At 38.7% G+C, this 25368-nt stretch overlaps 3 protein-coding genes across 8 annotated transcripts; all 3 read left to right on the top strand.

Annotated features, from left to right (window-relative positions):
• The first annotated feature begins 63 nt into the window (after positions 1–63).
• Positions 64–7888, top strand: LOC121939324 (leukocyte elastase inhibitor-like). Of its 3 annotated transcripts, XM_088071876.1 has the most exons (10): positions 64–1169; positions 1970–2157; positions 2890–2988; positions 3819–3959; positions 5041–5158; positions 5579–5721; positions 6075–6152; positions 6480–6569; positions 6651–6828; positions 7096–7888. In XM_088071876.1, exons 2-10 carry the CDS (start codon positions 1975–1977, stop codon positions 7314–7316), a joined length of 1251 nt encoding a protein of 416 aa, XP_087928002.1. In that variant the 5' UTR covers positions 64–1169; positions 1970–1974; the 3' UTR covers positions 7317–7888. The 3 variants fall into 3 exon arrangements, with proteins under 3 accessions (XP_087928002.1, XP_087928001.1, XP_087928003.1); XM_088071875.1 differs by having other exon boundaries at positions 64–2157; XM_088071877.1 differs by lacking the exons at positions 64–1169; positions 1970–2157 and adding an exon at positions 2207–2733.
• Positions 7889–8988: 1100 nt separating this feature from the next.
• LOC121966289 (leukocyte elastase inhibitor-like) lies at positions 8989–16546 on the top strand. 3 transcript variants are annotated; one of them, XM_088071879.1, is made up of 10 exons: positions 8989–9140; positions 9912–10099; positions 10817–10915; positions 11779–11919; positions 13792–13909; positions 14288–14430; positions 14558–14635; positions 14939–15028; positions 15110–15287; positions 15554–16546. In XM_088071879.1, exons 2-10 carry the CDS (start codon positions 9917–9919, stop codon positions 15772–15774), a joined length of 1251 nt encoding a protein of 416 aa, XP_087928005.1. In that variant the 5' UTR covers positions 8989–9140; positions 9912–9916; the 3' UTR covers positions 15775–16546. The 3 variants fall into 3 exon arrangements, with proteins under 3 accessions (XP_087928005.1, XP_087928004.1, XP_087928006.1); XM_088071878.1 differs by lacking the exon at positions 8989–9140 and having other exon boundaries at positions 9152–10099; XM_088071880.1 differs by lacking the exons at positions 8989–9140; positions 9912–10099 and adding an exon at positions 10106–10687.
• A 154-nt stretch (positions 16547–16700) lies between these two features.
• On the top strand, positions 16701–24802 carry LOC121939888 (leukocyte elastase inhibitor-like). 2 transcript variants are annotated; one of them, XM_088071874.1, is made up of 10 exons: positions 16701–17551; positions 18238–18425; positions 20441–20590; positions 21357–21497; positions 22299–22416; positions 22547–22689; positions 23022–23099; positions 23376–23465; positions 23547–23727; positions 24008–24802. In XM_088071874.1, exons 2-10 carry the CDS (start codon positions 18243–18245, stop codon positions 24226–24228), a joined length of 1305 nt encoding a protein of 434 aa, XP_087928000.1. In that variant the 5' UTR covers positions 16701–17551; positions 18238–18242; the 3' UTR covers positions 24229–24802. The 2 variants fall into 2 exon arrangements, with proteins under 2 accessions (XP_087928000.1, XP_087927999.1); XM_088071873.1 differs by lacking the exon at positions 16701–17551 and having other exon boundaries at positions 18204–18425.
• The last annotated feature ends 566 nt before the right edge of the window (positions 24803–25368 follow it).

Below are 25368 nucleotides of genomic sequence, written 5' to 3' on the forward strand. Positions count from 1 at the left end.
AGACATCTATTTTCGAAATACATTTTCTGAATAAATAAATGATGCATTATCTCACTAAAATCAGGCAGCAAAAATAAACACTGTAATGTGTGTTTTAGGATTTTTTCTTTTCACTAGTATAGAAGACATGTTATGGAGTCAAGATAGCCAAAGTCTCAAAAATGACCAGTGCATTAAAAAAAGTTTTTTTATCTTAAAATTAACATTCACAATGAAATGAGCACTTTGAGTAGGAATCACCTCATCTGTGTATGTTTAGCCTCCACATTCCAAAATATGCGATGATGTGCAGTTCAGCCGCGAGAGAATGAATGGAAATACAAACTATTTACAAACTCAGTGTATAGTTGTACTGTACAATGTATTTTAACATTGTACAGTACTAATTCTGTGAATAGTAATATTTCCTGTTTGTGTGAGCTAAGCCTAGTTTAAAAAAAAATACTAAAAATTCAACATTTTCAATAATAAGGCAAGTCAAGTATATGGGCATGAACCGAAAAAAAGGATTCCTCAGCTAATATAAATAGGCTAAAAGAAATAAAAATAAAATACGAACAGAAAAGAAATAAAGATAAAAATTATGAATTATACAACATAAATAGCAGCCCAAAAAAACAAAGTTTTATGGTCTTCCTTTAAGAGTGGACCATATTATTTTCTAGGGGTGTTAACTGGTACATTTCTTCACAGTTGAGCAGTTAAATTGCACCTGGTTTTGCATGATTTTATGAAGCTTATAATTAGGAGTATTATTGCAAATTTCACTCTATAAAATGCACTACCACCACAGACTGTAATTTCGGTAACCCAGCACCTCTCTGAGACTACAAATTCTTTTAAAAAAAGTCACAAAATAGCACAAACAAACCAACTGGTTTATGCAGCTGTAGACTGTTAATCCGTCCCTCCGTCAAGCCATCCATCCGTCAAGCCATCCATCCATCCATCCATCCATCATGTTGGGTGATTGTAGTGAGCAGACTCTTACAAAGCACACCCATTGGCACAAGGCGAAGCAAGATATGGGTGTGCCCTCTATTGCAAGGTGTGATTTCTAGAGAATTTCTCTAACTGTACCCTTACTTAAACCTGGGAGTGTTACAGTGTCACAAACAGTCCAGATCTTCTTGTAACTGAACTGTTCCCTCGAAGACGAGTCTCTATCAGTAAGTAGAGAATGTTCCTTATTATCATGGTGGTTGAGTAGTAATGAGCAATACTGGTGTGTTTATACTGAGTTTGGTGACATTTCAATCCCATATTGATTCAGATTTATTAGTAGGAAAAAACATTATGGGAAAGAAAGTATGGGGGTTAGTCAAGACAAGGGGCAGAATGCTTTGAAGGACACTGACAGGTTACATAAAAAAAAATTAAAAATGCAAGAGTGTTTACAGGTTTGCACAAACTATTTCAATTTTAAAACTATTTAAAACTAAAATTATTAAATAGTCAGAGATGGGGCCAGGCAGCATGTCATTATGGTGGTATGATATGATTGTTATATCATTGGTGTTGTCTTTTCCTGGTTTTAAAGACTGCATTACAGTAAAGTAAAGCAATTTTCTGAACTTATCAAACTGTTGTAGCTGTTATCTCATTGGCTTTTAACCACTTGATGGTATATTCACATCACTAATGCATATTTCTCAAAAATGTCATTGCGTACATATTTTGTGAAAGCACCAATAGTCAATCCTCCAGTACTCTTTAGTAACTTTTCTGAAACACTTGTATGGTCCGTGAGCGTCCTCATAAAAAATACAAGAATGCAGAAGAAACAAGCTCACCTTCACCTGTGGCTGTGAAAGACACTGATTCCTTCCAATTTTAACTTTTTTCTCAGTACTTTTTGTGTTTCACTCAGTCAGGAAAACATATCTTATCCAAACAGGGTAATGCAGCTTTTTTGATAAAGATATGCTAGAGTTTATGATAAGAGGAATAATGCTGTGCTCTTTATCAGACACCATGGACACATCAAGCACATCCAAGGTCTCTAAGGCCAACACCTCCTTCCTTCTGGCCTTGTTCAAAAAGCTGAGTGAAGATGACCAGACCGGGAATATCTTCTTCTCCCCCTTCAGCATCAGTTCAGCCCTGGCTATGGTGATGCTTGGGACTGCAGGCAACACAGCCAAACAGATTTCAGAGGTACTGTGCACACACCCATACTGTGAAAAGTTACAGTTTTCATGGTAACACACCCATTTGGAAGTGAATTTGAATGCCAAGGAAAATAGATGATTTGGTTTATCGAGGTGTTTGAACTGTTATTGCCTCAAAAGAAAAGGGCGTGGATTTGGGTGTCGAGTGTGGTCATGTCTTGTACTTATGTATTCTCACATTCATCCATTTTCATCTGCTTATCTGGTGCTGGATCAGGCTGAGTAAGGTACTCTAGATGTCCCTCTCCCCAGTAATAATTTCCAGCTCCTCATGGGGGATCCTGAGGTGTTTCCAGGACAGATGAGAAACATAATCCCTCCAGCATGTTCTGAGTCTGCCTCAGGGCTTCCTACCAGTTGGATTTGTACTAAAAAACCTCTAGGCACCCAGGAAGCATACCGATTAGATGCTCAAACCACCTCAACTGGCTCCTACTGCCATGGAGGAGCTTCCTCCAGTTGTCCCAGCCAACTTTTGGGGGAAACCCTTTTTCCTCCATAACACCTCCAACAATGATTGTCCACAAAGCACATGTAGACTGGATGGGCAAACTCCCAGCAGGTTTGTTTTCATAACCCCGCCACCTAAGAGTGCAGATGCAATCCTGTGCATATGTGTGAGCGCGCGCACACACACACACACACACACACACACACACACAATGTTGAACTTAACATTGATTTTTATGATAAGAGAAAACATTATTTGCACCACCAGGTCCTCTGCTTCACTGATGCGAAGCAACCAAAGCCAGAGGAAGCACAACTGTCACAAATGCAGACACAGATGCAGACACGTCAGCAGATGACAGTGCAGGTAAGGCATACCTGCAGACTGCCAGACTGTCTGCGCCAGGTGGGAAGAAAGACATAATGAAGGAAATGATTAATGATTAGGCTTGGTGGTGTCTTCTGGTGAGAAAATTTCAGATTTTTGGTTACAGAGTATTTCATACTTCATTTCTCACTGCTTTGCTGGCTAGGGTTTTAAATCTTGCTGCAGCTGTTAATTTTGTGATATGAAGTTTAATTTAAAGTTTGAAACAGCAAAACAAGCAGATTTATGCAGCTGATGGGAAAATGAGTTTCTTAAAAGACTAACAAAAGCACTCCCTCCAAAACTTTCAAGTAAACCAAGATCGTGGTGAACGTAAACGCTGAATAAATTAACTCTCCATGAGTTATTTGATATGAATGTTAATGGTGTTCAGGCTTTTGAGTGGTCGTTTTTGCCATATTCTTTCCAAAATGTGCTGAGGGTCTCATAAAGACAGATTGTGAGAGGTTTTTGCTGTAAGTCATTCTAGCTACAGTAAATGATTAGAACAATGACTCCAAGATTAATCAGCAGCACATATTGCTAGAACCTGGACAAAATGAAAAACATTTGCCAATACAATAGCATTATCCAAAAAGGCTATAGTAGTATAGCTTGGCCTATAGTATGGATTCATGAAATATAAATTGCATTAAAAGTGCAGAAAGTTTAATTTTCTCCCTTCGTTACACTCAGTGTAGTCTATGCCAAGCTGTAGTATGGAGCAGCAGAGTTATTGATGATTTTGGTGTCTATTCTCATCATATAACAACTTTGTCACTGTCTCAGTGTGTCCTTGTAACACTCAGGTCTTCTCTGTCTGTTTTCAGCAACAGATACCCAAAGATGGTGAAGATGATGTCAACAGCGGCTATAAAAAACTGCTGACTGCAATCAACAAAGAAAATGAGAGCTATGATCTCAGCACTGCCAACAGGCTGTATGGGGAGCAGACGTTCCAGTTTAAAGAGGTGTGTGTGTATGTTAGCCTGTTGTGTTCAGCATTGGTGAAATTGTGGAAAAGTAAATGTTATAATGTAGCAGTCATTATAAGGACCCTTAATGCAGACATGGGAGAGGAGAGCCAGGCTTGTATCAGGTTGCTTGTAGTCAGAGTAGATGATCAGCAGGTGTGTAATGAGCCGCAAGTGTGTGAGGTGTTCAGCTGGAGAGCAGAGTGTAGGTCAGCCACGCCCAGCCTAAGACACACACCAACAAGGGAAACAAACTGGGGACAAACATTCAGCCAAAAGTAAGGGGAAATCACTGGAGAAACAAGGGGAAAATACAAAATGCTGCAGATCCCAACAGTAAACCGCAGCCATAATGCATTCATTTCTTTCTTGGTTATGGTGATAAATGTGTTGAATTTGTTCAAGACTTTGGAGTTAAATTTTAGTCTTAAGGATTGCACAGTAAAGACCCTCTCCCAACTCACAGAAAAACACACCAACATATGGCTTTTGTATTCCTTGGACTAGTTTACAATCTGCATTCACTCCTGCATCAATTATGGAGCCAAGTAGCCAAGATTAACTGTGATTGCTGGTGATGAAAATACAACACATGCAAATTTTAGTCCCTCTACCGGCAAGATGCAGTGAAGCACAGCCACAAAATACCATCCAACTTTGCAAAAGCACTCAGATATCAATCCAACTTTAGTTTGCACTGAGTTTGAAAGAGAGACTGAATGAGCAAGTGATAACATTTTCACTGCTCTCCATGCTGCTTTCTGCTGTTTACTAACCTCATTTTGGTCCATGGCCCTGACCACAACACATTAGTATAAAAAAACAACAGAAAGGCATACTCATACATACTTGGAGGAGCTGATGGAAATCACCTTTCACTGGAGTTGTAATCTGTATTATTCCATGTGACGAATACATGTCTGATTTTTCAGTGCTCTCTACAGGATTAACAAAGCCATCCTCCATTCAACAAAGTGAACACTATCAACATACAAATGAAACTCCTACCAATAAATTAGCCGCCTTTTCCTTGATTATTGATTTAATGTATGTGTGAATGTGCCATTTATGGTTCCAGAAGTACTTGGCAGATTCCAAAAATTACTACAAAGCTGAGCTGGAGCCTGTGGACTTCATCAAAGCTTTTGATGCAGCCAGGATCCAAATCAATAGCTGGGTGGAGGAGCAGACGAAAGGTAGATCTCACAGTCACACACTCATCAACTAGAATGTGAACCAAAGTTTTGGCCCCTAACCAAGAACTGCTTCATCTCATTGTTTCAGAGTTTGTTGCAGGCTTAGTGCTACTGATCAATGTTTGGTTTTGATTTAATGAAGTTTCTTAGACATTTAGTAGACATTTGGGTTTATATTTATAGTACATACACATACCAGTCTCTAGCCTGTACATATGTGTGTGTGTGTGTGTGTGTGTGTGTGTGTGTGTGTGTGTGTGTGTGTGTGTGTGTGTGTTTTGGGGGTGGAGTGGTGGGGGTGGGGGTGGGGGTGTGTTAAATTTGACTTCCACTTTCGTGGGCAAGCATGTTTGCAAACAGTAACCGACAGTCCTGCAAAGTACCTTTAGTGAGACGTCTTTGCTCATTGCTCTTCAACAGGTAACATCAAGGATTTGCTGGCCGAGGGTTCGCTGAATGACAGGACCAGGCTAGTACTGGTCAATGCCATCTACTTCAAGGGCCTCTGGAACAATAAGTTTGAAAAGGAATCGACTGTTGATGCTGAGTTTAGAATTAACAAGGTAACATTGCACAAAAGCAGCTCAGGATAGAGAAACTCTGAGGGACAAAAGCAGTATTCTGGGTTTAGGAAATGATTTATGATGCTGGTGCTGGTTGGAAAAAATGGCATTGGGATGTCTCGCAAATGTAAATGTTTTATCAGAATGAAAAATGGCAACAGAACTGAAGAAAAAGAAAAAAAGAGCAATCAGCCCTTCATCCTCATAACAACTTGTCTCAAGTCTGTGTAATAATAGCAAACTACAGATGTGCTGATTATTCAGTTTTTTGATTTAAGCATCGCAAATTGGATCTATGATGGGACAATAAATCATTAAACAACAGTTCTTGCTCTGTTTGTCACTTTCTTTAGACTGAAACTAAGACGGTGAAGATGATGCATCAGTCAGGTGAATTCCGTTTGGCCTACATTGATGAGCCCAGCTTCCAGGTAAAGGCTATGTTTTACATCAGTAAGGTATTGTATTTGTCTGCCTTGCAATATGATACTTCTATAATCTGAATACAGATTTCAATAATAATAATAATAATAATAATAATAATAATAATAATAATAATAATATTGTGAACAGGATTATCAGGATTCAAAGAACAATTGGTTCGATTTTATAATTACTGAAACAGTCAGACTTCTGTCTTTCACAATAATTTCCCTGTGTAACTAGCAGGGCCAAAAAATGTGTATTTTATACAGATACCAACTTGTTTCTCAGAATTTTAAAATGAAATGAATTAAATACATAACGTCTTCTGACAGATCCTAGAGATGCCCTATAAAGGAGAGGAGCTCAGCATGCTCATCTTCCTGCCCAAGGAGATAGAAGACGACACAACAGGCTTGGAGAAGGTAGGACACATACATACATACAGTGAAAGAATGCACCGTTTTAAACAGATGGATTAATAACTGCTACTGTTTCCCCATTAGCTGGAGTCAGAGCTGACCTATGAGAAATTTACTGAGTGGACTAATTCAGACAAGATGCCTAAAATGGAGGTTGCAGTGAGTCTGCCTCGATTCAAGCTGGAGGAGACGTATGACTTGAAGACTATCCTGATCAGCATGGGCATGGTGGACGCTTTTGGTGTTGGAAGCGACTTTTCTGGTGAGATGTGTTATATGTTAGCTGTAATACTATGTCAAGAGCACAACATAACATATTGATTATATATAAATCAAAACATTATCTAGCACCAGTACTGCTGGGAAAAAAGAAAGAAAATAGAGAAATGTCATTTAATGATCAGTCTTTCAAAACCACAAAGGTTGCACTTTAATAACAAAAAACAACAACAACAACAACAAAGCAATAAATAGTAATGCAAAACATGAGGCAGGCTGCAAGCAATGACTCTCTCTGTTCTACTGACAGGTATGTCCACAGCCAACAACCTGGTACTGTCAAAAGTTGTCCACAAGAGTTTCGTGGAAGTCGACGAGAAGGGAACTAAGGCCACTGGCAGCACTTCTGCAAACGTGGAGATTAGAGGTGGCACCCCCCGTTTTACTGCAGCCCAGCCCTTCCTCTTCTTCATCCGACATAACCCCACCAACACTGTTCTCTTTGCCGGCCGATACTCCTCTCCTGAGTAAGCTCTGCTGCTCGTCCTGTAGACATGGACGGATTATGAGTCAAAGGCATCTTGAGCACAGACATGTAGAGGGTCCCTAATCAGAACAAGAGACAGATTTTCTTTGGAGGTGTTTTAGATCTCTTTTTGGTAACTTTGATGATCTTTTGTGGTTGGTTTGTGGCTTCATTTTGTGTCTCCTAGTAGTTGGTTTGGGTCTGTCAAAAATACTTGACATAAAATAAATAAAGATGCAAATTAAAAATGAAACAACATAAATAGTTGCCTGCAAAACATTTTTCTTGTCTAATTTGGCAGACCACATTATTTTCAATTTGCATACATTTTGCATAATTTTAGAGTTTATACATTTAAAGGGATTTGCAGTACAACAGAAAATCATTTTAGAAAGCTTCAAAGATTGGCTGAGTTTTAATAATTTTAGGTTTGTGCATATAATAAAGGATCATAATGATAACTGTGTTAGTCAAAGGATTTTGTGGTGGGTTTGTGGCTCTGTGTGTTCATTGTTTTTTTTTTGTTTGTTTGTTTGTTTTTGTTTTTCTGGTAATTAAACTATGACTCACAATGAAACTCCCCCAGTTCTTTACTTACAGGAAGATACTTAAGATGGTTTTTTTTTATATTACAAGTTTTGGGAAATTTATGTTTGAATACACAAATGATGCAATATCTAACTGAAAATTGGCAACAAAAACAAACACCTTGATGTGTGTTTTGGATTTTCCTTTTCACTATAGTCCACAGGAAGCCATGTTATGGAGGCAAAATAGCCAAAAATCTCAAAATTTACCCTGTGCATAAGAAAAATAGTTTTTACCTTAAAAGTAACAATTTCAACAAAATAAGCACTTCTGGTAAGAATCAGCTTCTTCTGTTGTGTTTAACCTACACAGCTTAAAATATGAGACAGTGTGCAATCGGGCCGCTGTGAGAGAGAATGAATGGGAGTACGCAGCATTTACAAACTCAGTGTGTCATCATTTTAACATTGTACAGTAATAACTATGCGTATTGTCATGATTTTGCTTGTGTAACCTCAGAATAAAAGCATGTAAAATCTTTTTAAAAAAACTTTATTGAAAAATGTTATGCTTAAAATAATAAACAAAGTCAACTTTATGGGCATGACTCTAAAAGAAAGAAAGGAAAAAGGATTCTCCAGCTAAAATAAATAGGCTAGAGAAAAAAACCCCACAAAAAATAAAAATAAAACACTAAACATAAGATAAATATATATACAAATGATAAATTACACAACATAGATAGTAGCCTACAAGACAAAGTCATATTGTCTTCATTCAAGAGTTGACCATGCAATTTTCCAGGGTCTGTTAACTTTCTTCACAGTTGATCAGTTTATTTACACCTGGTTCTGCATGATTATATTAAGCTTATAATTAGAGGAAATATTGCTTTGTCATTTTGTGGACAAAATGATGCAAATTTCACTCTGTAAAATGCACTACCACCACAGACTGCAATTCTGGTAACCCAGCACCTCTCTGAGACTACAAATTCTTTAAAAAAAAGTCACAAAATAGCACAAACAAACCAACTGGTTTATGCAGCTGTAGACTGTTAATCCATCCCTCCATCAATCCATCCATCCATCATGTTGGGTGATTGTAGTGAGCAGACTCTTACAAAGCACACCCATTGGCACAAGGCAAAGCAAGATATGGGTGTGCCCTCTATTGCAAGGTGTGATTTCTAGAGAATTTCTCTAACTGTATCCTTACTTAAACCTGGGAGTGTTACAGTGTCACAAACAGTCCAGATCTTCCTGTAACTGAACTGTTCCCTCGAAGACGAGTCTCTATCAGTAAGTAGAGAATGTTCCTTATTATCATGGTGGTGGAGTAGTAATGAGCAATACTGGTACTGCAATACTGAGTTATACTCAGTTTGATGATCTATCGCTCTCATATTGATTCAGATTTATTAGTAAGAAAAAAGATTATGAAAAAGAAAGTATGAGGGGTTCATCTTGACATGTCAAAACAAGGGACAGAATTCTTTGAAAGAGGATGCTGACAAGTTATAAAAAAAAAAAATGCAAAAGAATATTTACAGGTTTGCACAAGCTGTTTCAATTTTAAAACGTAATGTTTTGAAATAAATGTAGTTGGAAATGGAGCCAGGTAACGTATCATCATAGTGACATGATATTGCCTCAGATTTTGGATATTGTTATGTCATCTGTGTTGTCTTTTCCTGGTTTTAAAGGCTGCATTACAGTAAAGTAAAGCAATTTTCTGAACTTATCAGACTGTTGTAGCTGTTATCTTATTGGCCTTTACCCACTTGGTTATTTATTCACATCACGAATGAAAATTTCTCAAAAATGTCATTGCGTACATGTTTTGTGAAAGCACCAATAGTCAGTCCTCCAGTACTGTTTAGTAACTTCTCTGAAACACTCATATGGTCCGTGAAAGACACTGATTCCTTCCAATTTTAACTTTTTTCTCAGTACTTTTTGTGTTTCACTCAGTCAGGGAAACATATCTTTTCCAAACAGGCTATTGCAGCTTATATGATAAAGATATGCTAGAGTTTATGAAAAGATGAATAATGCTGTGCTCTGTATCAGACACCATGGACACATCAAGCACATCCAAGGTCTCTAAGGCCAACACCTCCTTCCTTCTGGCCTTGTTCAAAAAGCTGAGTGAAGATGACCAGACCGGGAATATCTTCTTCTCCCCCTTCAGCATCACTTCAGCCCTGGCTATGGTGATGCTTGGGACTGCGGGCAACACAGCCAAACAGATTTCAGAGGTACCGTACACACACCCATACTGTGAAAAGTTACAGTTTTCATGGTAACACACCCATTTGGAAGTGATCAAGCATACATTTTTGAGCGCCAAGGAAAATAGTTGATCTGGTTTATCAAGGTGTTTGAACTGTTATTGCCTCAAAAGAAAAGGGTGTGGATTTGGGTGTCGAGTGTGGTCATGTCTTGTACTTGTGTATTCTCACATCCATCCATTTTCATCTGCTTATCTGATGCTGGATCAGGCTGAGTAAGGTACTCTAGATGTCCCTCTCCCCAGTAATAATTTCCAGCTCCTCATGGGGGATCCTGAGGTGTTTCCAGGACAGATGAGAAATATAATCCCTCCAGCATGTTCTGAGTCTGCCTCAGGGCTTGCTACCAGTTGGACTTGTACTAAAAAACCTCTAGGCACCCAGGAAGCATACCGATTAGATGCTCAAACCACCTCAACTGGCTCCTTCTGCCATGGAGGAGCTTCCTCCAGTTGTCCCAGCCAACTTTTGGAGAAAACCCTTTTTCCTCCATAACACCTCCAACAATGATTGTCCACAAAGCACATGTAGACTGGATGGGCAAACTCCCAGCAGGTTGGTTTTGATGCAATCCCGTGCATGTGCGCGCGCGCACACACACACACACACATAGACACACACACACACAATGTTGAACTTAACATTGATTTTTATGATAAGAGAAAACATTACTTGCACCACCAGGTCCTCTGCTTCACCGATGCGAAGCAACCAAAGCCAGAGGAAGCACAACTGTCACAAATGCAGACACAGATGCAGACACGTCAGCAGATGACAGTGCAGGTAAGGCATACCTGCAGACTGCCAGACTGTCTGCGCCAGGTGGGAAGAAAGACATAATGAAGGAAATGATTAATGATTAGGTTTGGTGGTGTCATCTGGTGAGAAAATTTCAGATTTTTGGTTACAGAGTATTTCATACTTCATTTCTCACTGCTTTGCTGGCTAGGGTTTTAAATCTTGCTGCAGCTGTTAATTTTGTAATATGAAGTTTAATTTTTAAGTTTAGTTTTAAGTTTTTTGAAGTTTAAGTTTGAAACAGCAAAACAAGCAGATTTATGCAGCTGATGGGAAAATGAGTTTCTTAAAAGACTAACAAAAGCACTCCCTCCAAAACTTTCAAGTAAACCAAGATCGTGGTGAACGTAAACGCTGAATAAATTAACTCTCTGAGTTATTTGATATGAATGTTAATGGTGTTCAGGCTTTTGAGTGGTCGTTTTTGCCATATTCTTTCCAAAATGTGCTGAGGGTCTCATAAAGACAGATTGTGAGAGGTTTTTGCTGTAAGTCATTCTAGCTACAGTAAATGATTAGAACAATGACTCAATGATGAAGATTAATCAGCAGCACATATTGCTAGAGCACAGACAAACTGAAAAACATTTGCCAATACAATAGCATTATCCAAAAAGGCTATAGTAGTATAGCTTGGCCTATAGTATGGATTCATGAAATATAAATTGCATTAAAAGTGCAGAAAGTTTAATTTTCTCCCTTCGTTACACTCAGTGTAGTCTATGCCAAGCTGTAGTATGGAGCAGCAGAGTTATTGATGATTTTGGTGTCTATTCTCATCATATAACAACTTTGTCACTGTCTCAGTGTGTCCTTGTAACACTCAGGTCTTCTCTTTCTGTTTTCAGCAACAGATACCCAAAGATGGTGAAGATGATGTCAACAGCGGCTATAAAAAACTGCTGACTGCAATCAACAAAGAAAATAAGAGCTATGATCTCAGCACTGCCAACAGGCTGTATGGGGAGCAGACGTTCCAGTTTAAAGAGGTGTGTGTGTATGTTAGCCTGTTGTGTTCAGCATTGGTGAAATTGTGGAAAAGTAAATGTTATAATGTAGCAGTCATTATAAGGACCCTTAATGCAGACATGGGAGAGGAGAGCCAGGCTTGTATCAGGTTGCTGGTAGTTAAAGTAGATGATCAGCAGGTGTGTAATGAGCCGCAAGTGTGTGAGGTGTTCAGCTGGAGAGCAGAGTGTAGGTCAGCCACGCCCAGCCTAAGACACACACCAACAAGGGAAACAAACTGGGGACAAACATTCAACCAAAAGTAAGGGGAAATCACTGGAGAAACAAGGGGAAAATACAAAATGCTGCAGATCCCAACAGTAAACTGCAGCCATAATGCATTCATTTCTTTCTTGGTTATGGTGGTAAATGTGTTGAATTTGTTCAAGACTTTGGAGTTAAATTTTAGTCTTAAGACCCTCTCCCAACTTGCAGAAAAACACACCAACATGTGGCTTTTGTATTCCTTGGACTAGTTTACAATCTGCATTCACTCCTGCATCAATTATGGAGCCAAGTAGCCAAGATTAACTGCGATTGCTGGTGATGAAAATACAACACATGCAAATTTTAGCCCCTCTACCGGCAAGATGCAGTGAAGCACAGCCACAAAATACCATCCAACTTTGCAAAAGCACTCAGATATCAATCCAACTTTAGTTTGCACTGAGTTTGAAAGAGAGACTGAATGAGCAAGTGATAACATTTTCACTGCTCTCCATGCTGCTTTCTGCTGTTTACTAACCTCAGTTTGGTCCATGGCCCTGACCACAACACATTAGTATAAAAAAACAACAGAAAGGCATACTCATACATACTTGGAGGAGCTGATGGGAATCACCTTTCACTGGAGTTGTAATCTGTATGATTCCATGTGACGAATACATGACTGATTTTTCAGCGCTCTCTACAGGATTAACAAAGCCATCCTCCATTCAACAAAGTGAACACTGTCAACATACAAATGAAACTCCTACCAATAAATTAGCCGCCTTTTCCTTGATTATTGATTTAATGTATGTGTGAATGTGCCATTTATGGTTCCAGAAGTACTTGGCAGATTCCAAAAGCACAGTCACAAAATACCATCCAAATTTGCAAAAGCACTCAGATGTTAGTCCAACTTTAGTTTGCACTGAGTTTGAAAGAGAGACTGAATGAGCAAGTGATAACATTTTCACTGCTCTCCATGCTGCTTTCTGCTGTTTACTAACCTCATTTGGGCGCATCCATGGCCCTGACCACAACATATTAGTATAAAAAAACAAACAACAGAAAGGCATACTCATCTGCTGAGCCGTATCTACTGGCAATGGGTAATGAGTCAATTGCTTATTTGTAGTGTGTGATCATGCCTCTAAAAAAATCCTTCATACATGCACTGATTTTGCTGGAAATGTATCAGATCTTTTACTTGTGTAAACTCCTGCCATGCAGTTGCATCAAAAAGTGTTAGCTGTATTGTTCAACCAGCAAACTGTATTAGGCAACTGCATTATCATTCCACAATTAAAAACGATAGATTACCAGAACCGTCTGAAAACATGGACAAATATAAAACAGCAACCTACAATGTAAATAGAGGTAAAAAAAAAAAAATTAGTGCTAAATTAAAATGTAGTAGTTGGAGGAGCTGATGGGAATCACCTTTCACTGGAGTTGTAATCTGTATGATTCCATGTGACGAATACATGACTGATTTTTCAGTGCTCTCTACAGGATTAACAAAGCCATCCTCCATACAACAAAGTGAACACTGTCAACATACAAATGAAACTCCTGCCAATGAATTAATAGGCTTTGCCTTTATTATTGATTTAATGTATGTGTGAATGTGCCATTTATGGTTCCAGAAGTACTTGGCAGATTCCAAAAAGTACTACAAAGCTGAGCTGGAGCCTGTGGACTTCATCAAAGCTTTTGATGCAGCCAGGATCCAAATCAATAGCTGGGTGGAGGAGCAGACGAAAGGTAGATCTCACAGTAACACACTCATCAACTAAAATGTGAACCAAAGTTTTGGCCCCTAACCAAGAACTGCTTCATCTCATTGTTTCAGAGTTTGTTGCAGGCTCAGTGCTACTGATCAATGTTTGGTTTTGATTTAATGAAGTTTCTTAGACATTTAGTAGACATTTGGGTTTATATTTGTAGTACATATTACCAGTCTCTACCAGTCGTACTTATATACATATATATCTATACATATATAAATGTGTGTGTTGTGTGTGTGTGTGGGGGGGGGGGACTTCCACTTCCACTTTGGTGGCAAGTATGTTTGCAAACAGTAACCAACAGTCCTGCAGTGTACATTTAGTGATGACGTCTTTGCTCATTACTCTTCAACAGATAAAATCAAGGACTTGCTGGCCGAGGGTTCACTGGACAGCACGACCAGGCTAGTACTGGTCAATGCCATCTACTTCAAGGGCCTCTGGGACCAAAAGTTCAAGAAGAAATTCACTGTTGATGCTGAATTTAAAATTAACAAGGTAACATTGCACAAAAGCAGCTCTGGATAGAGAAACTCTGAGGGACAAAAGCAATCATAAATTGAATCTATGATGGGACAATAAATCATTAAACAACAGTTCTCGCTCTGTTTGTCACTTTCTTTAGACTGAAACTAAGACGGTGAAGATGATGTATCAGTCAGGTGAATTCCGTTTGGCCTACATTGATGAGCCCAGCTTCCAGGTAAAGGCTATGTTTTACATCAGTAAGGTATTGTATTTGTCTGCCTTGCAATAGGATACTTCTATAATCTGAATACAGATTTCAATAATAATAATAATAATAATAATACTGTGAACAGGATTATCAGGATCCAAAGAACAATTGGTTCGATTTTATAATTACTGAAACAATCAGACGTATGTTTTTCACAATAATTTCACTGTGTAACTAGCAGGGCCAAAAAATGTGTATTTTATACAAATACCAACTTGTTTCTCAGAATTTTAAAATGAAATGAATTAAATACATAACGTCTTCTGACAGATCCTAGAGATGCCCTATAAAGGAGAGGAGCTCAGCATGCTTATCTTCCTGCCCTGGGGGATAGAAGACGAGACAACAGGCTTGGAGAAGGTAGGACACATACATACATACAGTGAAAGAATGCACCATTTTAAACAGATGGATTAATAACTGCTACTGTTTCCCCATTAGCTGGAGTCAGAGCTGACCTATGAGAAGTTTAGTGAGTGGACTAATTCAGACAAGATGGATAAAATGGAGGTTGCAGTGAGTCTGCCTCGATTCAAGCTGGAGGAGACTTATGACTTGAAGACTATCCTGATCAGCATGGGCATGGTGGACGCTTTTGGTGTTGGAAGCGACTTTTCTGGTGAGACATGTGCTATATGTATTTGCTATAATAATATTTCAAGAGCACAACAGAACGTATTAATTATATATAGATAAAATCATTATTAATCACCAGTACTACTAGGAAACTAGAAAGAAAATACAGAAATGTCATTTAATGATCAGTCTTTCAAAACCACAAAGGTTGCACTTTAATAACAAAAAACAACAGCATCAAAAACAATAAATAGTAATGCAAAACATGAGGCAGGCTGCAAGCAATGACTCTCTCTGTTCTACTGACAGGTATGTCCACAGCCAACAACCTGGTACTGTCAAAAGTCGTCCACAAGAGTTTCGTGGAAGTCAACGAGAAGGGAACTAAGGCTGCTGCTGCCACTCATGGAGGCATAATGGCACTCTCTCGTCCCCCAAGTTTCACTGCAGACCAGCCCTTCCTCTTCTTCATCCGACATAACCCCACCAACACTGTTCTCTTTGCTGGCCGATACTCCTCTCCTGAGTGAGCTCTGCTGCTCGTCCTGTAGACATGGACGGATTATGAGTCAAAGACATCTTGAGCACAGGACCCTGACCCCTCCTTCATAAGAACAAGAGACACAGATTCTCTTTGGAGGTGTTTTGGATCACTTTTTGGTAACTTTGGTGATCTTTGTCGTTGTTTTGCATCTGTGGTTGGTTTGTGGCTTCATTTTGTGTCTTCTAGTAGTTGGTTTGGGTCTCTGTGGTCATTTTTGTGTCTCTTTTGGGGTTTTTATGTTTATGTTTTTAGTAATTGAATTATGAGTCAACATGAAATTTCCCCAGTTCATTATTTACAGGAAGATATTTATTTTCCATATTTTAAGTTATGTGAAATTTTATGTTTGAATACACAAATGATGCAATATCTAACTGAAACTTGGGCAACAACAACAAACACCTTGATGTGTGTTTTGGATTCTCCTTTTCACTATAGTCCACAGGAAGCCATGTTCTGGAGGCAAAATAGCCAAAAATCACAAAATTGACCCTATGCATGAGAAAAAATAGTTTTTACCTTAAAAGTAACAATTTCAATGAAATGAGCACTTCTGGTAAGAATCAGCTTTCGCACACAGTATAAAATATGAGACGATGTGCAATCGGGCCGCTGTGAGAGAGAATGAATGGGAATACGCAACATTTACAAACTCAGTGTGTCATCATTTTAACATTGTACAGTAATAACTCTGCGTATTGTCATGATTTTGCTTGTGTAACCTTAGAATAAAAGTGCATAAAATCTTTTTTTTAAAACTTTGTCAAAAAATGTAATCCTTACAGCAATAAGGCAATTCAACTATATGGGCATGAGTCTAAGTAGAGGAAGAAAGGAAAAGGATTCTTCAGCTAAAATAAATAGGCTTAAGGAAAAACAATAACACAAGAAATAAAAATAAAATACTAAACAGAAGATAAATATATAAACAAATAAATTACACAACGTAAATAGCAGCCTATAAGACAATTTTTGGTCTACTATGGTTGACCATATTATTTTCCAGGGTCTCTTTAATTGTACATTTCTACACAGTAGAGTGGTTCATTTGCATATTTCAATTTTACACATTTTAGGGATTTGCAGTACAACAACAACAACAGAAACAAAAAGATTGGTGGTGTTTTCACAAATTTAACTTTGTGCATAGAATATTTTGCCATTATGATAGTTCTGTTAGTCAATAGATTTTTCATCTTTTTGTTATAACTAATCCATATGTAACATCCACATGTGAACTGAGTGTTGTGTAAAAGCTATTTTATCTGTTCAGTATCCGTACAGTGACGTGAGAATTGCGGAAGCACATTTGGCAGCTGGGCGTGCCAGCTTGTTAGTAAGTAAGTGGAAAATTAGTCTCATGCAGTTTGTGACTTAACAAGGCTGTTCAGTTTATAGATATTTGGTGAAGTAGCAGTGAGTTGATTCAGGATATATACAAATGACTTTTAGTTAACAGGGACAGCTGGACGATGATAAGAACACTAGCAATCTCCGTCTGTCCATCTATCCATCTTTACATCCATCCATCTATCCATCCATCCATCCATTATGTTGGATGTCTGTGGTGAGCAGACTGTTACGCAGCACACCCATTGGCACAACACAAAGCAAAATATGGGTGGGTGTGCCTTTCACTGCTGGGTGTGATTTCGAAAAACTTTCTCAAGCTGCAGCCTGACTTGAACTTGGGAGTGTCAGAGTCTCACACAGTACAGATCGTCTTGTAACTGAACTGTTCCCTCAAAGACGAGTCTCTATCAGTAAGTACAGAATGTTCCTTATTGTCATGGTGGTGGAGTAGTAAAGAGCAATATGTGTGTGATTATATTGAGTTCGGTGACATATCACTCATTAATTGATGCATATTTATTTGTGATTAAAAAGATTATGTGAAACAAAGTAAGGGAAATGTCTAGACAAGGCACAGCATTGCTGGGAGGAGGACACTGACAATGCAAAAGAGTATTTAAAACAAACAAAAAAAAACAACTCTTAAAACAATTTATTAATTGGCAACAGGGCTGGGCAACATATCAAAGTGGTGTTATGATATCATGTCAGATTTTAGATATTATTATATCATCGGTGTTGTCTTTTCCTGGTTTTAAAGGCTGCATTACAGTAAAGTGAAACAATTTTCTGAACAATTTTCTGTTGTAGCTGTTCTCTTAATGGCCTTAATCCACTTAGTTATTTTATTAACATTACTAATGATTTTTTCTCAAAAATGTCATTGCGTACATGTTTTGTGAAAGCACCAATAGTAAGTCCTCCAGTACTCTTTAGTAACTTTTCTGAAACACTCGTATGGTCTGTGAGCAATTTTAACTTTTTGTGTTTCACTCAGTCAGGGAAATATATCTTTTCCAAACAGGCTATTGCAGCTTATATGATAAAGATATGCTAGAGTTTATGATAAGATGAATAATGCTGTGCTCTTTATCAGACACCATGGACACATCAAGCACATCCAAGGTCTCTAAGGCCAACACCTCCTTCCTTCTGGCCTTGTTCAAAAAGCTGAGTGAAGATGACCAGACCGGGAACATCTTCTTCTCCCCCTTCAGCATCAGTTCAGCCCTGGCTATGGTGATGCTTGGGACTGCAGGCAACACAGCCAAACAGATTTCAGAGGTACCGTACACACACCCATACTGTGAAAAGTTACAGTGTTCATGGTAACACACCCATTTAGAAGTGTTGAAGCACGCAGTTGAATGTCAAGGCAAATAGCTGATCTGGTTTATCAAGGTGTGGGAACTCCTTGAAAAGGGCGTGGATTTGGGTGTCGAGTGCGGTCATGTCTTGTACTTGTAAAGAAAAGTCATTCCATACATCAATCCATTTTCATCTGCTCATCTCGTGCTCGGTCAGGCTGAGTAAGTTACCCTAGATGTCCCTCTACCCAGCAACGCTTTCCAGCTCCTCCTGGGGGATCCCGATGTGTTCCCACGCCAGATGAGATATATAATCCTTCCACAGTACCTCCAACAATGATCATCCACAAAGCACATAGACTGGATGGGCAAACTAGCATGACCCCTCCAGCAGCCCAGCAGCGATAAGGAGCTGTCCGCTGTCCACTGTTCCACAGCCAGGACAGAATCTGCATGGTTCCTCCTGAATCTGAAGTTCAGTAATAGTGAGAAGCCTCCTTTCCAGCATCCTGGATTAAATTTTGCCAGGAAGGCTGAGCAGCAGGCACTGTACCCACTTTAGCCTTCAGTTTCATTGGGCAAATCTCATCCACACCTGGCACCTTGCTGCCGAGGAGCTTACTGACTACCTCAGTGACCTCTGCCAGGTATAGACATAGGTAAAGTTTAACCTGATTCTTCAGACTCTGGCTCCTCCACAGAGTATATGTTGATCAGGTTTCGGAGCTCCTTAAACTTTCCTTTCCACTGCTTGACATTGTCCCCAATCTGGATCACCACTTCACCTCCCCTGCTGAACACAGCTTGAGAAAAACCCTGTTGTTCCTTTAAAAAGCATCTGACAGTCTGCCAAAACTTTCTTGCTTCAAACTCCAACCACACCCAGGTTTTTTTGGTATCCACCAGCGGGTTCTTAGGTTGCCACTATGACAACATTGCATGAAAAGTTTAAGAGGTCTGAGTTGAAGATTGCGCAGACAGGGGCCTGATCCAGACGCTCCCAGTTCACCCTCACTACATGTTTAGGTTTCTGATTCAACTCACCATCAGGTGGTGATAAGTTAACAGAAAAGGCACCTTCCTAGTAATTTTAAAAACAGGAGTACATTAGTTGCTGGCTGACACAAACTGGTATTAGAGATTACAGAAGTGCTTTGAACCAAATTTCCACTGGGGAACCTTAATCAAACTGTTTGGCAGTGTGGGGTTTGGCAGGGGAATGTGCCTGTGCATGCATAATATCCCATTCTTTCTGCCAGCGTCAGCGGAAATGGCCAAGATCTGTTCAGTTCTGCCTGGGATAATAGGTAGAGGAACGGTTACATTTCTATGTGAGTTGTAGAGCACAACAATTATCGGCACATTAAAGCAAAAAAGCCAAATTCTAAGCAATGTGGTCCTGACTTAAGTGAAATTTGGTGGTGGAAAGTAACTCAGCATATTTACTCAAGTACTGTGATTTTGAGGTACTTGTACTTTACTTGAGTATTACAATTTTCTGCCATGTTATCTTCTGCTCCACTTTATCCACCCCATTTTAGAGCTGTACTTGCCAGTCAATCTTTCTTACTTACAATTTGCTATTAATAATTCAAATAATACATGCATTTAACTTTAACAGAATTGTATTGCTAGTTTTACTAAAAGCACTACTTTTAATATCGATAATACATTGTGGTGGTAAATTTTAATAATAGCTGACAGTTTTAAAATTACAAGAAGGAGTTAGCCAGCCTGAGAGATATCAGATGTGGTGAGGAAAACCTGTCTGTACTTGGCTTGATGAGTGCCTATGATTCAACAAGAAACTGCAGAGAGGTTTGTTTTCCCCTGTCGCCTGAGAGTGCAGGTTCAATGACACACACACACACACACACAGACACACACACACACACACACACACACACACACACACACACACACACACACACACACAATGTTGAACTTAACATTGTTCCTTATGATAAGAGACAATATCATTTGCACCACCAGGTCCTGTGCTTCACTGATGTAGAGCAACCAAAGCCAGAGGAAGCACAACTGTCACAAAAGCAGTCTCCAATACAGTCGCAGTTGCAGACGCAGCAGAAGATGACGAAGCAGTTAAAGTGTATCAGCAGACTGCCAAACTATCTGCGCGAGGTGGGAACAAAGACATAATGAAGGGAATGATTAATGATTTGGCTTGGTGGTGTCATCTTGTAAAAATTATAATAAGATTTTGAGTTACAGAGCATTTGACACTTAATTTCCCACTGCTTTGCGGGCTGAGTTTTAAAATCTTGCTGCAGCTTTTTATGTTATAAGTTGATGTGTAATTGCAGATTAAAACAGCAAAACAAGCAGATTTATGCAACTAATGGGAAATTGAGTGTCTTGACAGAGTAACAAAAGCACTCCATCCTAAATTTTCAAGTAAACCTGAAGGCCTCATACAGAGAAATTAAAGTGGTTTGTGAAAGGTTATTGCTGAAAGTCATTCTAGCTACAGTAAATGATGAGAACAATGACTCCAAGATTAATCAGCAGCATATATTGCTAGCACAGAGACAAAATGAAAAACAATGGCCAATAAAGTAGCATTATCCAAAAAGAAAAGACTACAGCTGTAAAAGAAATGTGACTTTTGGCCTATAGTATGGATTCATGAAATATAAATTGCATTAAAAGTGTGAAAAGTTTAATTTTCTCCCTTTCTAACAGTTGCATCTACACTCAGTACAGTCAATGCAAAACTGTAGTATGGAGCACCAGGGTTAATGGTGATTTTGGTGTCTATTCTCATCATTTAACAGCTAAACTGACCACAATCCCAATGATCCATGATGAAATTATATAAAGCTGTCTTTCCTTTGTCACTGTCTCAGTGTGTCCTTGTAACACTGAGGTCTTCTCTGTCTGTTTTCAGCAACTGAAATGCATAGATGGTGAAAATGATGTCAACAGCAGCTTTGAAAAACTTCTGAATGAACTCAACAAAGACAATAAGAGCTATGACCTCAGCACTGCCAACAGGCTGTATGGGGAGCAGACGTTCGAGTTTAAAGAGGTGTGTGTTTGTATGTGAGCCTGTTGTGTTCAGTATTGGTGAATTGGCGAGAAAGTGATGTGCAGCCATATCAGTCCAACTTCAGTTTGCACCAAGTTTGAAAGAGAGACTGAATAAGTAAGAAATAACACTTTCACTGGACTCCATGCTGCTTTCTACTGTTTCCTACTTTTTTTGGGCCCTTCCATGGCACTGACCATGACACACCACATAAAGGCTTACTCATCTGCTGAGCCATGTACATGGCTCTAGTGTACTGACATTTGGAAATGAGTCAATTGCTTATCTGTAGTGGGTGATCATGCCTCTAAAAAAAATCCTTCATATTCATATGCATTAATATTGTGTGAAAACAAGTAAACGTTATACATGTGTACACTCCTGCCATGGAGTTGCATTAAAAAAGTGCTGCCTGTATTGTTCAACCAGCAAACTCTTTAAGGCAAATACATGATCATTTCACAACCAGAAACCATGGATTACCAGGACCATCCAGATACATGGACAAATATAAAACAGCAGCCTACAATGTAAGTAGAAACCAAAAAGGCAAAATTGAAATGCACAAGCTGGAGGAGCTGATGAGAATCACAATACACTGGAGTTGTACTTTGTATAATTCCATGTGACCAATAAAAAGTTGAAGGTTTATCTGCGCTCTTTTCCAGGATTAACAAATCCATCCTCCATACAACGAACTGAAAAGTTTCAACATTCAAATGAAACTCCTGCCAATGAATTAGTAGCCTTTTCCTTTTATTATTGATTTATTATAAATTAATGTGTTGTTTATGATTCCAGAAGTACTTGGCAGATTCCAAAAATTACTACAAAGCTGAGCTGGAGCCTGTGGACTTCATCAAAGCTTTTGATGCAGCCAGGATCCAAATCAATGGCTGGGTGGAGGAGCAGACGAAAGGTAGATCTCACAGTAACACACTCATCAACTAAAATGTGAACCAAAGTTTTGGCCCCTAACCAAGAACTGCTTCATCTCATTAAAGAATATTGTATGAGCTGAGCACTCACATCCACATTCTCTTTACCAGGTAAAATCAAGGATTTGCTGGCCGAGGGTTCGCTGGACGACACGACCGTGCTAGTACTGGTCAATGCCATCTACTTCAAGGGCCTCTGGAACAATAAGTTTGAAAAGGAATCGACTGTTGATGCTGAGTTTAGAATTAACAAGGTAACATTGCACAAAAGCAGCTCTGCATAGAGAAACTCTGAGGGACAAAACCAGTATTCTGGGTTTATCATGATGGTGCACAGTAAAGCTGAGCTTTGTAATGCTGTAGCTGGTGTGGTGATTTTGCTGGATGGTAATTGACAGCTTGTATCATGTTTGCAGTTTGATATGCTGCAGCTCTTTGAACTCACTGGAGTGCAGCGGACTAGAAAAAAACATTTTAGTCCAATTGGATAAAAAATAGCTTAACGAAAATGCCAGTTTTCTCATCTGTCATGGAGAATCAGGAATATCCTGGAATTACATCTTGCTCTCTTTGCTGCTTCCTTTAGACTGACACTAAGCCAGTGAAGATGATGCGCCATAGCGCTGAATTCAATTTGACCTTCATTCCTGAGTTAGGCTTCCAGGTAAAGGCTATGTTGTACTTTACTTACTTACTTTACTTATATTTTTGTTTTTGTGCCCTGCAGTCTGATACTTCTATAATCTGAATACAGATTTCAGTAATAAGAGTTATAATTATAATAAGAATAATGATAATAATAATATCAAATGCATGTTTTTTTTTACAATAATTTCCCTCTGTAACTAACAGGGCCAGGGTTTTTTATTTTCTCCAAATACCAACCTGTTTCTCAGGATATTAAAATGAAATGAAATAAACACATAACGTGTTCTGACAGATCCTAGAGATGCCCTATAAAGGAGAGGAGCTCAGCATGCTCATCTTCCTGCCCAAGGAGATAGAAGACGAGACAACAGGCTTGGAGAAGGTAGGACACATACATACATGCAGTGAAAGAATGCACCATTTTAAACAGATGGATTAATAACTGCTACTGTTTCCCCATTAGCTGGAGTCAGAGCTGACCTATGAGAAATTTACTGAGTGGACTAATTCAGACAAGATGCGTAAAATGGAGGTTGCAGTGAGTCTGCCTCGATTTAAGCTGGAGGAGACGTATGACTTGAAGACTATCCTGATCAGCATGGGCCTGGCGGACGCTTTTAATGTTGGAATGAGTGACTTTTCTGGTGAGATGTGCTATATGTTAGCTATAATACTATCTTAAGAGCACAACATGAATGAACAGCCAAAAAATAATAAAATTGATGAATAAAGATAAAAAACATTATCTATGACCAGTACTGATAGAAAGTTAGAGAAATATCATTAATTTATCAGTCTTTTAAAACCAAAAACAATTGCAATTTGAATTACAAGCACATAAAAAAATGAGAGATAGTCATGCAAAACACAATCACTGCTTTGGTGTGCATGGTAAAGCAATGATTCTCTCTGCTCTGCTCACAGGTATGTCCACAGCCAACAACCTGGTTCTGTCAAAGGTCGTCCACAAGAGTTTCGTGGAAGTCAACGAGGAGGGAACTGAAGCTGCTGCTGCCACTGCTGCAGTCATAACGAACCGCTCCCTTCCCCCCCGTTTCACTGCAGACCAGCCCTTCCTCTTCTTCATCCAACATAAGCCCACCAACACTGTTCTCTTTGCTGGCCGATACTCCTCTCCTGAGTGAGCGCTGCTGCTCGTCCTGTAGACATGGACGGATTATGAGTCAAAGGCATCTTGAGCACAGACATGTAGAGGGACCCAACCCCTCCCTAATAAGAACAAGAGACACACATTTTCTTTGCAGATGTTTTGCATCCCTTTTGTGTAATTATGGCCATCTTTGTTGTTGTCTTATTTGTACTTGTAGTTGTTTTGTGTCTCTGTGGTCATTTCGTTTTTCTTTTTTTTCCCCCATTCTCTCTTTATGGTCATTGGAGAGTTTGTGTCTCTTAAGGATTGTTTTCTGTGTCTTTTCCTTTGGTTATTTTTGCATGACTGTGGTAGCTTTACAACTCTGATTATTTTGAGTTTCTTTGTGACTTTCCATAATGAAATGTCAGCAGTAACTTCAAACAGAGTGTCTGTGCCCAGTAGGCCTGTTCAGAAATCCTTTCATGCCTGTAGACCTGCCTGCCATGCCTGGAAAGTGTTGCAATTGTTTTAAACAGGTGTGTTTGTGCTTAATCCAAAATTTAATCTCAAATTGAATGAATTTCCAGCTGATCATAAATACAAAAATAAATGTATATAAATTGTTATATTTATATTGTTATATTGTTATTATTATATTAAACATTAAATATATATATATTATTATTATAATCAAGATTGATAAAATGTTATGTTTCCATATGCAAATGATGCATTATTTAACTAAATTCTGGCAACTAAAATAAACACCTTTGGATTGACCACTTAATGAAAAACACAAAAAACTGTTTTACCTTAAAATCAATAATTGCATTGAAGTAAGCACTTTCGAAAGACATCAGTAGCTAGTTTGGGTAAGCTTCGCCCACACAACTCAAAACTTGCGATGATGTGCAATCAGGCTGCTGTGAGAGAGAATGAATGGGAAAACAATGTATTTAAAAACTTAACGTTAAAACTGTTTTGTTTCAAGCCAAAAAACCAAACTCTGTGTATCTTATTATTCTCACTTGTGTGCACTAACCTTAGAACAAAACCTTAGAATAAAAGTGCTTTTTTTTTACTTTATTGAAAATTCAGCATTTAAAACAATAAGACATATCAACCATATTAACAAAATATATGAATCCTTTTTTCTTTTAAAGAAATTTTAAAAAAGATTCATTAGACAAAA

Source organism: Plectropomus leopardus, chromosome 21 (genome assembly GCF_026936395.1).
Source record: "Plectropomus leopardus strain MGB_pleo_1.0 chromosome 21, ASM2693639v1, whole genome shotgun sequence".
In the NCBI taxonomy this organism is placed as follows: domain Eukaryota; kingdom Metazoa; phylum Chordata; class Actinopteri; order Perciformes; family Serranidae; genus Plectropomus; species Plectropomus leopardus.